Source organism: Abramis brama (genome assembly GCF_963993115.1).
Source record: "Abramis brama genome assembly, chromosome: 8".
Classification (NCBI taxonomy): domain Eukaryota; kingdom Metazoa; phylum Chordata; class Actinopteri; order Cypriniformes; family Leuciscidae; genus Abramis; species Abramis brama.
The window spans coordinates 38,894,731-38,911,261 of record NC_139970.1 but is presented as its reverse complement, the minus strand read 5'-3'; the positions used below and the strand labels follow the sequence as shown (position 1 = coordinate 38,911,261).

At 37.0% G+C, this 16,531-nt stretch overlaps 1 protein-coding gene across 5 annotated transcripts in view; it reads left to right on the top strand.

Moving 5' to 3' along the window:
- hdac4 (histone deacetylase 4) overlaps positions 1-16,531 on the top strand; it is a 218,259-nt gene that overhangs the window by 152,827 nt on the left and 48,901 nt on the right. For all 5 annotated transcript variants that reach the window (XM_084123202.1, XM_084123200.1, XM_084123201.1 and 2 more), the window contains 5 exons: positions 3,144-3,350; positions 6,728-6,914; positions 7,051-7,184; positions 10,957-11,059; positions 15,724-15,770. In XM_084123202.1, the coding sequence (XP_083979328.1) occupies positions 3,144-3,350; positions 6,728-6,914; positions 7,051-7,184; positions 10,957-11,059; positions 15,724-15,770 (678 nt within the window). The remainder of the gene's footprint in view (positions 1-3,143; positions 3,351-6,727; positions 6,915-7,050; positions 7,185-10,956; positions 11,060-15,723; positions 15,771-16,531) is intronic.

Sequence of the window (16,531 nt, the reverse complement as noted above, 5' to 3'; positions counted from 1 at the left end):
AAGTTTACAATGTTGCAATAATGAATGAAGTCTTGTTGATTTGCTTCGTGAACTTTTCATTGAAGGATTTTAAATCCCTATGGGAAAAGAATGAATTTGGAAAACTACAACCTCCCCATTTTATTCCTCCTCATGTTTGCTCACGGAGTGTGTGGTGAAGTCTGTAGAGATTACTAGTGTTGGCTCATTATCCTACAGGGTTTTTGGTTTGTTTCTAATGCCTGTGCTCTCCCCCCCCACCCACCACTGCAAATGTGCATTATAGATTAGTTATGGAGGTAATCCATGCCTGCACACAAACATGTCGGAATGAGATCACTGGGTGTGGATCACCTCAGCGCTACACTCGGGGCTTCCGGGAATACGGCCTCTTTGCTCAGCAGATGTCAGAGGATTTAATGCTTCCCAAGCAATGCTTACGCTGTTTAGATTTCAGTCCGTTCCTATATTTTAGAAGTTAGAAGTTTGCTGTGGAGATGTGAGAAGGCATATGTTGTGAATCTGTGCATGTGGTTTTCAGCATATCAAAGCAGGTCCAGTGCATGACATCTGTGGCCTTGATTTGTGCATTTTATACAATGCATTTAGGAAAATATATGCGAAATAGATTTAAAGCTACACTGTGTAGGATTTTCTCCCATCTAGCGGTGAAATTGTTTATGACTACCAACTGAATATTACTTTCTAGCCCCTCCCATTCCGAGAGCGTTTTAACTCCTACGGTGGCCGTATTATTTCAAATCTGCCGGCAGTCGCGAGTAATCTCCCCCTCGCATTCGTCACGGTGCCACTGAGTGTAAAAACGCGAAAGGCGAAGCTTGAATTTCCAGGTATGTCCCTCTTTGGCTAATGTATTTTCAAGATGGAGGCACAACATGGCTGCCGCCATTCGAGCGACTCGCTCGAAACTTAATAGTCCATGAATGAGATTTAAGAGAATTAGAGCTGCACAATTCTGGATAAATTGAGAATAACCATTTTTTTGTTTCATATAGAGATGAAATGATTCAACGACTCACTCATAAATACTTCACTTGTTTCATTACTGGACGAATGAGCGTTTTTGAACGAATCACTTGAATGAATGATTCAATGACAGGTTCATTTGTTTAACGGTCACTTGTCGCCATCTAGAGGCGTAATGATATAATTGAAACAATATTTATGTTTGACGCGTCAGTTTATTTTCAAAAGGTGATTTGCTCTATTTTGATCGCTGCCATCCTGGGTGTTTGACAGCTATACAGTGAATTTTGTCTTCATTTCTGTGCTTTCCTGATTCAAGCTATCGTTTGGTTTCAGAAATATAGTACTCAGGACTACCTTTATGGTGCTTTATTGTCACTTTTTGAGCTTGACAGCCTTTGCTTACCATTGTTTACCAACGGAACGACATGAGGATGGATAAATAATGACAGAATTCAAATAACTTAATTAATATTGATGACCCAAGCCATACCTGCCAACGTTTGTGTGCTGAGCTGCTAACACTGGCAGAAGGTCTAGCTTGATGTTCTGAACCTTTTTCTGAAAATTACTGAACTTTTATGACAAAAAGGCCTGGGAGATGTTTTTGTTGAGATGTTTTTGCAAAGTTTTTAAGCTTTCAAATGGTATCTAGTATGAATGTATCTGTGGCAACTAGACGTTTAAAAGCATGTCATCCTCGTGAGGAAATTTATGTTTGTCCCCAAATTTTGGATTATTCCCATCATTTTGGCTTTGGCTGATTCCTTTTCCAAAGAAATGACATGAACATGTTCACTAAGCTGAAGGGAGAGATGTAGTTGTGGCGAGGAAGGGGGAGGAAAACAAAAGAGAATGTGAAAAAAGAAAAGCTTGTTTGGAATGAAGCACACAGATGAGGCAATTGCAGAGCGTTCTGACGTCAATTATGTTCCCTTGGCACAGTGCCAGGGGCCCGTGTTTTTACCCGACTCTGTGTGTGTGTGTGTGTGTGTGCAGGGGTGAGGGCGGGGCTAGAACTGTCATTGCCACGGTGATAGGGTTAGACACAGCTGTCACAGCATGAACTTGAGCCAAGAGGACAGTTTCTTTTGTTCCTGTTGTTCCAGGAATGTTATTTAATGCAACTGTAGCTTTGACTCTGAAGATCTTTGTGTGTTGCAGATGTGTTCTGAAGTCATCCTCTTATGAATTCCTTTTCTGTTGGTCAAATTTCACAACCTTTTTTACTTCAGGCTATTTAGAAACAGGCTATTTGATGTTTAAAAAAGGTGTATTAAATTAAATAGGGTCAATTTTATGCTGACTTTAAGGGCTTGCAAATGCTTTTGATAAAATGTGTTAGCTACACTACAACCTAAAACAAACAAAAATCAGATCATGTACTTTTGAAATTTTTACTTTTTTTATAATAATAATAATTAAAAAAAATATATATATATATATTTTTTTTTTTTTTTTTTTGGAAATGGAAAAATACACTTCCATTTCATGAGTTTGGGCTCGGTATGATTTTTTTAATGTTTTAATAGAAGTCTCTTCCGCTCACCAAGGCTGAATTTATTTGATCGAAACTACAGTAAAAACAGCAATATTGTGAAATATTATTACAATTTAAAGTTTTCTATTTGAATAGATTTAAAAATGTAATTTATTCCTGTGATGCAATGCTGAATTTTCAGCATCATTGCTCCAGTCTTCAGTGTCACATGATCCTTCAGAAATCATTTTAATATGATGACTTGATGCTCAAGAAACATTTCTTATTATTATTATCAATGTTGAAAACAGTTGTGCTGCTTAATATTTTTGTGGAAACCATGATTCATTAAATTTTTTTCCTAGAATTCTTTGATGAATTGAACCTTCAGACGAAAGTATTTATTTGAAATTAAATGTTGTAACATTATAAATGTCTTAACTGTTGTAGTTTAATACATCCTTGCTGCATAACATTTTTTATTTATTTTTATTTTTTTAAAGGAAAAAAGATCTTACTAACCCCAAACTTTTGAACGTTAGTGCATAATTTAGTAGCATTGCTAATTTTAGTTAGTTATTCCCAGACACTGTTGAATACACATTACTATTGTACTCTCCAATAAAATGATTCATTTGTATGTGTAGAAGTCTGATTGATCAGACGAAGTGATGATGTGTTTCTCCACCTCCCTCAGATGATGGCTAAGCCGAACGAGCCGGGCCGACAGCACGAGAGCCACCCGGAGGAGACGGAAGAGGAGCTGCGGGAGCACCAGGGGCTGGGAGACTCCTCCGAGGGTCTTCCTCACGGGGTCATCATCAAACAGGAACCTCTGGATGAACAGGACGAAGAGTTCCAGCAGAGAGAGAGACAAGTTGAGGAAGAGCTGCTCTTCAGACAGGTGAGGATCAGGCTGACCACTTGATTATTATCTCACATGGGAGAGAGACAAATTCAACACTTTTAGACTATGTAAATATTGATTTACATTAGTTGGAAAGCCTATTTTCTGGGTGATAACATGCTTTAAATCACCAGTAAGCTTTGTTAATTGTAACCATTGGCTCTGTGACTGGCACTCAGCTTGCCTAGGTTCGAGTGATATAATGTCATTTACCCCACGGGACATATTCAGTTTACTAAATAAAATGAACTTTAGGGCTGAGTTGAAAATATTGTTTTCTCAATTTTAATCGATTCTCATTTTGATGAACCAATATCTTAAGAATCATTTTCTTGGTCTATGCTTTTTTTTCAGTCGAAAAACTGAAAAATGTTTTAGTGAACAACTTCACTAAAAATTATTTGTAGCTTTCTTCACATCCAATAAATCGCAGCAAGTTCTGTGCTTTGTTACTTTTTGATATGAAAGATATGATATTTATTTTGTGATTTTTTTTATATTTTAAACATGTTTTACTCTAAAACTGTGAGGAAATCAAAGCCATATATCTAAACAAGCTGTGTTCCAAATTTGAGGTTGATAACTCAAGAAATGAGCTTTCAGTAAAATTTAGTTTTGGCGCAGGACCGCACTTTCACTAGATGAAATTCATCTCCCATTTGTTTCCAATGCTGTAATTTTAGACCGCAAACAATATGTTACTATATTTTTTTAGTAAATGGTTACCAGGACCATTTAACCTTTTCGAATCATGTCCATGATTTTTGTGTGTGTATGTGTGGGAGTTCACACAGGTATTTCCAAAACCTTTACAAAGTTTCGTACCATTCCTATGAAGAAAAAAAAAATCTAAAAAAACTAAACATACAATTGTTTGGTCAAAAATTACCCAACAGCCCAGAGGGTTAATGTGTCGTGACAGAACGTTGTAGCCACAAATGTATCATGTCTCATGTAGTCGCTCAATCAGTGTTTTAACCGCAGAAAGAAGTCAATAAAACGGTTTGTGAACAATGTCACAGAACTCTACATTTACCTCAGAAAAGCTATTCAATGTCCATAGCTCGATAGTCAGCTAGAAAAAAATAATTCTCAAAAGTGGCATTTTGCTCAATATATGCACTATTACATATTTAAAACTAGATAATACAGACCTAATCGATATGCAGGATACAGCGTACGTCTTGAAGGACGCGGGACAAAGCTCTCAATTTCGGGACTTTCCCGCAAAATGGGGGATATAAAAATATATATAGATGTATAAAATATATAAAATAAAATATAAGGCTTTGTCCGTCGCTCTTGAGAATGTAGAATTGCACAATAAATGGTGTTTCTTTGAATGGCACAGAATGAACCACAGACACGTTGAGCACCAGAAGAGGGCAGCAACAGGCTCCTGTAAGGAAACAAGCACCGTCCTGTCGGTGGAACAAGTGCTTATTAACCATCAAGAATGATCTGCAGCTACAAGAAACTGGCTGCATTCGAAATCACATACTTGCCTACTATATAGTAAGCAAAAAACAATATGTGACAAAAGAAGTATATCAGAATTCACAGTACTCAATAAAAGAGAAAGCAAAAAGTACCCTGATTACATACTACTTCCGGTGAGATTCTAAAATCTACATGCGATGGACACTTTACTATCCCATGAGGCCACGGGACAGGATTTATGAATGGCAGTGAAGCGATGTAACTGACGCTGGTTGGTCACATGATAATGACAACATGGTGAATGTAGGACGTCCGGTTTACATTCATACTACACGCATTCATATATAACGTATAATATAAATAATACATATCATATAAATTACTTATTCAAAATACCTTGAGAATCTACTCAAGAGAGTATGCGATATCGGACGCAGCCAGTGTGTCGTCCTAGCACTTGCTCAGCTGAAGACATGCGTCTGTTTTACTTAAAGCTGCCAAAAAACAATGGGAGTTTATGTCAAATACAAAAAGAGCAATTACTAGCTAAGCAGCTGTGCAAACAGTAACGTGCCAGTTTCATTAATGCACAAGAAGAATAGTTTAATAAAAGTGTTTTTTATTAACATAAAAATGCTTAATGTGAGTTTGTTTGTGCAGTCCTTGAAAAACTAGTGTTTTTTTAACACATTAACTGTTTAATGCCACCACAGGTCCTGAGTGCTTAATCACTGCTTTTTTAAAATGAGCAGGAGGTGTGCACTTGTGCTCGACGAGATCCTTTAGGTCCAGCTCTTTTTCTTCTTAATGGGCAGTGGGGGTTTGAAACCCTCTGCGTGTTCCTGCAATCATGAAATATTCATCAGCTAACTAAAGCTGTGTCCGTAACTGAGGATAGCTGCCAATTAACAGGCAGAGCTTACGTATGAAGAACTTCCTGAGGTTTCAGCTTCAAGGAACCATAACATCACATACTGTACAATGATCACGGAAAGAGCTTTAGACATATCCAAGCAAATATTTGATGGCTACAATGCTTGTCTCTTAGTATAAATTGAAATATACACTATCTGTTCAAATTTTGGGGGTTAGTAAGATTTTTGCTTTTTGGAAATACATTTTTTTTTTTTTCAGCTAAAATGCATTCAATTGTTGAGAGTAAATGTATAATGTTACAAAATATTTCTAATTCAAGTAAATGCTGTTCTTTTGAACTTTTTATTCATCAGAGAATCATAAAAAAAATGTTGTTTGCACAAAAATATATATAATTATTTTACATCAATAATAAAAAGATGTTTCTTGAACAGCAAATGATGCTGAAAATTCAGCTTTGCATCACAGGAATAAATTGCATTTTAAAGTATATTCAAATCATAAACATTTATTTTAGATTTTAATAATATATCACAATATTTCTTTATATTTGATCAATTCAATGCAGCCTTGGTGAGCATAATGCAAACCCTAAAATTTAAAAAAGAAATATGTATGCATAATTACAAATAATTTTCATCTTCCAATCCAAATGCAATTTTTATTCTTTAAACGAACTACCTTGACCATATGTACTTTCCTGCCTTCAGACCTTCATATACTACCTTAGAAAGCAGCATTTTTCACATTTTGAACAGCTGGATGCAAAGCATTGTGAATATGTTAAGTGTAGTTTGAAACATTCAACCTTAATTAGCATAATAAGTGAAGTATTTCTCCTTGATTTTCCAAATATGAAGCATTTTCTACTTAAAACGCTCTTGTCTGTGTTTTTCAATGTATTGAGTGCCACCTGCTGGTTATTTGTGTAACTGCAGGACGCCTAAAGCGCTTGATTTTCATCTGTATGAAGGATGAAACCTGTTTGTTTCCACAAATTCACTTGCAAAGTTTCACATTTATTTCAAGAGAAAACTTCTGTTGTTGTCTCTGAGCAGCAAGCTCTGCTGTTGGAGCAACAGAGGATCCATCAGCTGAGGAACTATCAGGCATCTATGGAGGCGGCCGGACTGTCTGTGACCTTCCCAGGCCATCGGCCCCTGTCCAGGGCACAATCGTCCCCAGCCTCCGCGACCTTTCCCATTGTGGTCCAGGAACCAGCAGCCAAACCACGCTTTACCACCGGTCAGTCACTGGATTAGATATCATTGCCATGGGATTACCAACTAAACAACTAAGGAAAACAACTAAGCATCTGGATATTAAATATATTCATATTAGGTTGTATCCCTCCTTAAAATAAGTATTTGTGCCCCTACAGGTCTGGTGTACGACACCCTGATGCAGAAACACCAGTGCATGTGTGGAAACAGTAACATCCACCCCGAGCACGCCGGACGCATCCAGAGCATCTGGTCTCGACTGCAGGAGACGGGACTGCGCGGCCAGTGTGAGGTAATTAGTTTGCTCACAATCTGTCCATTTGTGACATCATCTATCTGCTTTTTTATGATGTTTCAGCACTAAACATATTTTATGTCGTCTTTAGCTTCAGCCTCCTGCTGGTAACTTTATCAAGGTGAAGGATATTTTTTCGATCTGTAGAGGGCGCTGTTCAGCCATCACTAACTCAGCCACACACTCTCTTTGATGAAACTTTATGAATAAACCAAAGAGTTTTACTCAACGGAAAAGGGGGGGAGCGAGATTGATTTGAGTGTGTTCGAGGGGAAAAAAAATGAGCCGGGAGAGAAAAAGAGGCATAAAACGTTCAGAGCAGAGGAAGTGCTGGTGAATTACTGCAGGGGGTCCAAATGTCTGAGACCACTTGTGAAAATACTTCTCTTTTCACAATTTAATACACAATTTTTCATTACAAATTTGAATGGGAAAAAAAAGTCTTAGTATTTGGTTTGTTCCACTTGTTTCTGCACTTTAGCTGCATGAACACTACAGGTTTGCTCAGACCCTGATGATCATGTTCTCCAGCGTGATCTGAGAATGAGCCAGAGAGCATCTAATGTTTCACTGGAAGCAGCCGCATCTGGCCTTTGTACTGATGAGTAACATTTTCCATTTTAATGAGATTAGTAACCTAAAAATTAGTTTAGAAGTCCTTTCTGCTCACCAAGGCTGTATTTATTTGATCAAAAACACTATAAAAGTATATATTGTGAAATATTACTGCAATTTAAAATAACTTTTCTTTTTTAAAGAATATATTTTAAATGTAATTTATTCCTGTGATGCAAAGCTGAAGTTTCAGCATCATTACTTTAGTCTTCAGTGTCACATGATCCTTCAGAAATCATTCTAATATGATGATTTGCTGCTCAGAAATTTTCACAGAAAAAAAAAAAATAGCATTTGTTTGAAATAGAAATCCAGTGTTGGGTGTAATGCATTATTAAGTAATAATTACTGTAATTTAATTAGTTTTCCCTTGAAAAAGTACAGTTAGGGATTACTTTTAATTTTTCTTTAATTTAATTAGTTACTTCTGATGTAATTGCATTAAATACAGTATAGATCTACGTCTGTATAGACGTTAAATCAAAATTTAACGTATAAAGAAAAGAATTATGTTTTTAATGTAAACTCAGTTTAATTACTTTGGTCAGTTCAATAATAAATGATGCAATTTTATGTTATTTTTAAAAAGAATTAAAAGAGCAGTTTCATGTCTATCCTTGTATTGTTCAGCAGGTAGAGGTTGATATGTGATTTAGAAAATAATTATTAATAAGTAATGCAATTCTTTGTAGAGAGAGTAATTAGTACAGTAATCTAATTACACGGCTGAAGATGTAATTATTAACTAGCAATTAATTACTTTTTTAGAGTAACTTACCCAACACTGCTTGTAACAATGTAAAAGACTTCACTGCCACTTTTGTTTAATATGATGCATCCTTGCTGAATAAAAATATTAATTCCATTAAAATAAAAACTTTTGAACGATTGTGTATTTCTTAATTTAATTTTAAATCATTTCACAAACTTAGTTTATTTCCAAATGTTAATTTAAAAATTTCGAACACACAAAACTCCACACAGTTTGTGTACTAAATACAGTACAGTATGCTTTGAGCTATAAATAACATGATTTTACTCCCTTTCCCACATTTCCCCCCTCGAAGTTAGCGCAGAAAAGCAGTGTGTGCTTGCTTATCTCTGCCTCCACCTGCTGAGGGCAATTCCTGAGCTCTCTCATCATCTGCAGTCCTGATCGCTGGTGCCTAATGGCTCTCGCTGGATCTAATCTCTCCTGCCACGCTGGCTCCATTGCGTCAGGCCTGTTCGAGGCAGTCGCATAGCTGCAGTCTCTGTTTTCCTCCAAACAAACAAGTAAACAAGCACCACAATGGCACGGCCGCGCGTCTGCTCTCTCGCCTACATTCGCTCCTTGGTGGGGTATGTTTATTGTTCTGGGAGATGGAAACAGTGAATTGGGCCTCAATTAAAGGCAGTCATGACTCTAATACCCCCTAATCTACAGCAGGGGGGCCCTTAAAGAGTGTAGGGTTGTTTTAAGCTGCCGCCAGCCAGCACCGGGCCCCCGCGGGCCCCTCTTTAACTGCACATGCTGTTAAATCCGAGAGGTAGTACGTCCTGTTGCAGGTGTCACCTCGGCAGAACCCTCCCCAGAGCGCTTCCACAGGTGGGCAGGTCCGCCTCCCTCTCGGACGGTCTGTGCCTCGGAGGCCAGAGCGGTTAAACGAGGGAAAAGCAGCTCCGAGGGCCGGTGGCTTTGTTCTACAGGCATGTGGGGCCCAGTCTGGAGTGGGAGGTGGACAGCGGGCCTGTTTCAGCTCTGCTATGACAGCTAAAGACTTTAGTCGGCGTATGGAGTTTTGCAGGGATGATGTGTTTTTGTAGGCCATCCCGGAGTTAGCATCACCCTGGTTCCCTCGACAAAAACCCAATAGGATTTTTCCATTGGATTTTTGCAGAAAAGAAGCTCTGTGACTATCAAAAGCTTATGATTCTTTCACATTTTGTTCATCATGATAATCTTCACAATTTAACACAACTGTGAAGCGTAAATGCAATCGGCGTTAAACGAACTACACGGCGGTCGCATGACCTCAATGTCTTCCGACAACTCTTTCAGTCTTTGTTTAAAAACATTTTCCCTGAAAGTTCAAGTTATAATTGTTAATTATTAACACAACAAGGTTGTGAATGCGGTTTACCTGTTCAGCTGATTATATTATATCAAAGCCACTGGAAGGCAAGCCCGCAACCTTTAGCCAAAAAAGCATAACGGCTAATGCTAACGCTCTGGCTTTGTCGGTACGCAGGGAAGGAGACAAAAGGCCATTTTTTTTAGTGGATAACAAACATATGAACAAACATAGAATGAGTAGTGCACAATTTCACAGCTTTTTTAAATAAAACAGAAGAAATCTGAACCAAAACCAAAGATAAACAGAATGTGTAGTGCAAAGATATTCCATAGCCTTTCAACATATGAGAGTAAAAAATAACTCTTTTCTTGTTACATATACTACTCATCAGTTGTTGTTTAGAAATAATATTTTTATAAGTATTTGTCCTCTGAATAAGTGCACATGATAATAAGTTTTATAAAAATCCATGTTTTTAGACAGAATCGTCCTGTGTAATGTAAACTCAAAGCATTTGCAACCTGATAAAATGTGTTTTATAATTTCATAAAATAATTTAAAATGTCAAAATCAGAATTTTGAGGCTCTAAAAATGTAAACGGTAGCTTAAACAGTATAGAATAGTGCTTGCAACACAATGGTCATGGGTCCGATTCCCAGGAATTGAATTGAAAACATGTGTAGCTTGAATGCAATGCAAGTCACTTTGGATAAAAGCTTCTGCCAAATGCATAATGTAAAAAATTGTTTGAGTTCAGTTTAGATGGTTTCTATGGCAGTTTGTATCTTTTGTTTATGACCAACTTTTATCTGGGTAAGATGAATAATCTTACCGACCCTAAACTTTTGAAAGTTCAATTTAAGAACATGAAATAAACACAAAATTGTTGAATTTCAATGAACAATTTTTTTACATTATATAGTAACAAAATTCACAAAAAGGTTACATTAAAATCGGAAGAAAATACTATATTTCAGCAGATTAATTTCAGTATGTTTGTTTCATGTCGCTACTAGTGTAACAGATTGAAACTCAGAACCATCATCCATGTCAAATGGAATACTCAGATCTTAACTCTATGGTTGATTTTTTGCAGTGTATTCGAGGCAGGAAAGCCACTCTGGAGGAGCTACAGACGGTCCACTCTGAAGCTCATGTGCTGCTTTATGGAACCAACCCACTCAGACAAAAACTGGACAGTAAGAGAACACACACACACCTGACTACACCACAGACTGAATCTGAGTGAGTTTTGTGAATGAGCGCATTGTTGTATCTGCGACAGTTGGAGCCTCCGATGGCCTTCTCAGTTATTAGCCCGTGAAGCACTGCGTCTGGACTTCTGCAATTATCCACATTATTTACGCTCCTGCAGCCAGATCCGCCTTACAGCATGTTTCCTAAATGCTGCAATTGGTTTCATTTCTTTTTTTGGCCCGTTGTTGTTCCCTCCCCGTGTTGTTCGCCCCTGTCAGCTCACTCTCCGCTTTCATCAGTCACGGCCTTGATCTGAGTCTGCCCCTGAGCTGTCCGTCAGGGCCGTCACCTCTCTGCCAATAACAACCACACATGCAGTTTTCCATGACTTCAGCTCCGGCCCCCTCGCACAGCGATCACACGCATGCTTAAACGACATGCCCGCTTACACACACACACACACGCGTGCACACGCATGGATATTTCACACTCGTCGGGCACAGAGACGACATCACAGTTTAGACTTTTTCACGGTTTCCGTCTTTACAATCTGATTAACAGACTTTTGATGTTAGTTGCTACAATGTGTTGCTTTAGATGCACAGTTGATTTGAAAAATAGGGCAATTTTAATCAATAGGGGCTTTGCCTCATTGAGAAATGTTGGATTATTGCATGTGTGTTTGTGCACTAGGGATGGTCAATGTGGTCATTTTGAGTACTTGCAGTTGGTGGTCCATCTGTGCTGATTTTTTATTATTGGTCTATGTGCGTCAAAGGACGTCTTTAGATATTGCATTGCATCTCAGTTTTTTAAGTGTACTAATGGCGTTTTCTTGCACAACATATTTTTAAGAAATATTTCTGCGTCCCAATTCGCATACTATCCGTCCTTAATACTATTGGAAATTAGATTTGGTGTGTCCCATATCATAGTATGTTGAAATGAGTATTCCAGAGATCTGAAGTGCAAGATCCATGCACACACTCTACATCTAATATATTGCCCACAACCCATTGCGCGTTGAACGAGGATTCGATTAGAACTACAAACATGAATAAAAAATGTTTGAAAAACTACAAACATGGCGGATGGTTTAGATAAAGCGGTTTGAGTGATTAAAAATCAGTATCTAACCTGACTAAAAGATGTTTATTCAGTTTTATCCACATTATATTTCATCTGCAACAGCATTGTGAATTTTGTAATGATAAGTTTGGTCATTAACTTTTAAATGCATCATTATGCAAATTGAAAACATATGACTGGCAGATCAACGTGCTACTATATTTCTCTCTGAAACAGTGGGAAATTAAATTAAATTGAACGTGGAGGATTTGAACTATGACAAGATGATTGACAGGGCAGTTTATTCGGTGACGGGGTGCATGTTACAAAGCAACAGTGTCCCAAAGCTTGTCTACTCTTCTGATACACACGCAGAAGTATTTTTCTTTTTCTTCACAAAAAGAGTACATACAGTACTTTTAGGGCATAGTATAATTAGGCGAATTGGGACTTAGCATGTATTTATGTAAAACAAGTTGTTTAACCCCCTGAGGTCGGCAATCACGCCGGCGTGATCTGCTCGCTTTTTTTTTATCAGTGTAAAAGAGACTCATAAATACTCTGTTGACTTTGATTTTCCATAGGAGTTTCATACATCAATCGATTTTGTGTATACTCACAATAAAAACAAAGTGTTGTGCTTTTTGCCAAATAAAGAAAAATAAACACGAAGCGAGTTCTGCCTTCTCTCTGTCAGTTAAGTCCATTCTGAAACGCGTCTGAAAATGAACCATAACTCAGCGAATACTCAGTCAAACAGTCACACAGGCATGAAGCTTGAATTCTCTTCTTTTAAATGAAGTAATTTTTTATAAAAAAACAAATATTCTCAGTTTATGCAATCTGTATGAAAAGAGAGAGATGTCAGTCGTTCTCATCTCAGCTAATTATTTTTAATGTGACCCCGCCCACAGAGAGCACGCACTATTCAAACGCAAATGACTGAGGCAATCCACGCAAACCTGTGAATGCCCCCATATCAGCTCGAGAAAACACATCAAGCTTATACAGATCATTGTACTTGTTTACACCGTCTCGCGGCGCTGTGAGGAATAATACTATCGAAATAATAATAATGGAAAATGTACCTCAGAAGTGCTGGTATTTCGAGGACAACGGATCCTGAGCTATGGAATACTGTAGTAAGTTTTTTTTTCATTCTCAAGTGAATCGCGTTCCTGAGTGTGAATGAATGAACGGCAGAGATGCGCTGTTTACCACAACTGGCAAAAAGACGGTTTAAATTTGAATCGCGTTTCTGTGTGTGAATGAATGTTTCGCTTTTAGCAAACTGTATTGATATACTGAGTAAAAATCGACTGAAATATGTTGAAATAAAATGTATTTGTATAAGCAGCGTATTAAACTGCAAATTAACATTCATATTTCTTATAATAAAAACGAAAGACCTATGTTACAGACATATGAAAGACAACATTTCGTTGATTAGTTTTGGATAAATTATACATTTTTACTGTAAAATATCTGCCACATCAAATAAGCTTTTGTTTGCCAATTTTGGCTCATATGTTAAATATAGTATGTTTTGTCAAAAATAATCAAATAATATGTTATAGTGTTTATTCCAATGTAGCCTAGGCTATATTCAAGTAATGAATCCTTAACTTTGAAATATGTATGATAAAATGTATACTTTAGTTTTTACAAAGAAAGATTACACTTGAATTGTTGTTGTAATTGTAACCTTTTTAATTTAAAAAAATATATTTACAAGGTAGATGTAAACAAACTATTAAAAGGTAAATATAAGCCTTTTCTTTAAATAATTTTTATTGTGTTTTATTAGTGACAAATTTGGGGAGAGGATAAATATTCCAAAACTGAAAATACAGTATGAGAATTAACTGCACAATTACTAGACATGTTTTCCTTGGATATTATAGGCCAATTTGCAAGCACAATTTGTGGAAAAATAAAAAAAAATTGAGATGCTTCCAACTGTTGCTCTTGCATTCTTTCTTGTGGCTCAGTGACACACCTGAATGAATGGCTCATTAAGTATGCGGGCCCCATTGTCTCCTCAGGTGCGAACCACTAAATATGCATGATGGTGTTGGATCGTTGACGCCCTTTGCGCATATTGCCTTTCCAAACAGAAAGTGTTTTGCAAAATTTAAATCAATGTATTGTGTTATGTGAATGATTAGGCAGGATGATTTTCACATCATTTTGAAGAAAAAACTCTAGGCGACAACATCCAAAAAGTCTTATTGACACATATTTAGTATGTGTTTTGTGGCCTTATTTCAGAAACTTTAGTTTTTAGTTTTTTCAAAAACCATGCATAAACATTATTCTCTCAAAAATGCAAACATGTACATGCACGTTACTCACATATTATGGTAGCCCTGTTTGTGCTAAATAGAGTGAATTTACACCTTTGTCATTAATATGTTTATAAGCAACTGAAAAAAGCACAAATGTCAGGGCATGTCAGAACATCTCAAGGACCCCAAAAACACCTTTGACCCCAGAGGGTTAAGTTACTGCCACAGTTTTTTTTTTTTTTTTTTTTTTTATTATTACTTCTTGCAAGTTGGATATTATTGTTAGATTCTACTTGCATATCAGTAAGTGAGTCATTTATTAATCCAGTAACCAATCTGATTTACTACATTTACTTTCATGTAGTGAAATATGTGTCAGACTGATTCAATCAGAACGGTTTGTTTGTCTTTTTGACCAATTCATGAAAAGAACCGGCTCACAAGAGTCATTGGTTCATGAATCATATCTTATTGGTTGCACTACTGTATACGTTTTTGGTTCGCTAAAAATAGTGGGCTCGTAAGAGTCATTTGTTTGTGAATCAAACTACGGTGCTGTTTTTGATCATTTTTAAAAGAATCATCTCATAAGAGTCATTTGTTTGTGAATCAAATGACATTGTTTGCACTATGTTTTCGATTTCATTTAAAAGAGCTGGCTCATAAGAGTCATTGGTTCATGAATCAAATGAGACGGGTTGCACTATGTTTTTGATTTCACTAAAAAGAACCGGCTTATAAGAGTCATTTGGGTTTTTTTTTTATCAAATGTCACTGGTTTCACTCTATGTTTTTGATTCACTAAAAAGACCCAGCTCATAAGATTCATTAGTTTGTGAATCGGACGACATCGATTGCACTGTATGTTTTTTAAATTCACCTAAAAGAATCAGCGCATAAGAGTCCATTAGTTCATAAATCAAATGGCACTGGTTGCACCATGTTTTTAATTCACTACAAAGAGCTCATAAGTATCATACATGAATCAAACTACACTAGTCATGCTCTATGTTTGTGCAGCCAGCAAAACAAATATATCTTGTGTTGACATCGTTTTTGCCTTATCAAACTGCAAGTTAACAACTATAAAATTAGCTCTTTCACCGTTGTGCTCCAGATTCAGCTGAAAAAATAATAATAATAATAATTCTGGCCCAAAATAACTCATGTACACACATCTTGATATTCATGTGAAGAAGACGATTACATAGATCAATGATTTTGTGGAGTTCACACATCTCTCTCTCTCTCTCTCTCTCTCTCTCTCTCTCTCTCTCTCTCTCTCTCTCTCTCTCTCTCTCTCTCTCTAGGTTCAGTGACACCCATGTTCGTGAGACTGCCGTGCGGAGGAATCGGGGTGAGTTTCTCTTTCTTTCCCGTGTGTAAATAACAGCCCTGTTTGTTCTCCCTCCCCTGAACTCCAGCGGCAACAAAAACTGTTGCTCTCCTTTCTGCAGAGCGGGTAATTGTGTCCAGATGTTTTCTATAAACAAGCTGTGTGTGTATTCTCTGATGATGATGATGAATGAATGGATAGACTTGTTCTTCAGTGCTGAGTGGACAGTGTCAGCCACACTCTTTCACAGCTCTGGAACAGGAAGTACTCATCCTCACTTCTCTCATTCTACTCATACCCTCCCCTCCTGGATTAGGTCAATGTTTCAGATGGACCATGAATGGTTTCTTGTAATGAATGGAGAGATGGTTCAGTCATTCATGTGATTTTGTGTTGTTGTTGTTGATATATTCATACGTCAAAGGGAAATTATTCTTTTCTCCAGGGCTTAGCCCGTTGTAACTATAGGACCTAATCATAACTATTTAGGATAATATGATCATTCAATTTACATTGCATTCAAAATATGCATTTTGTTAGTTCATGCATTCCCTGGGATTTGAACCCATCGCTTTGCTGTAGCATGCTCTATTGTTTGAGCTACAAGGATACTTACATTTTACCATGTAATTAAGGACATTTTAAAAGAAGATAAAAAATATGTGAAATATGCATTTAATATGCATGTATTATGTTGTGTGAGCACTTCTAACAAACTCATGAAGTGCAATGATCGTGATTCGCTTTGAAGCCGCTGTTGCTTTATAAGTGCACTAGACTTT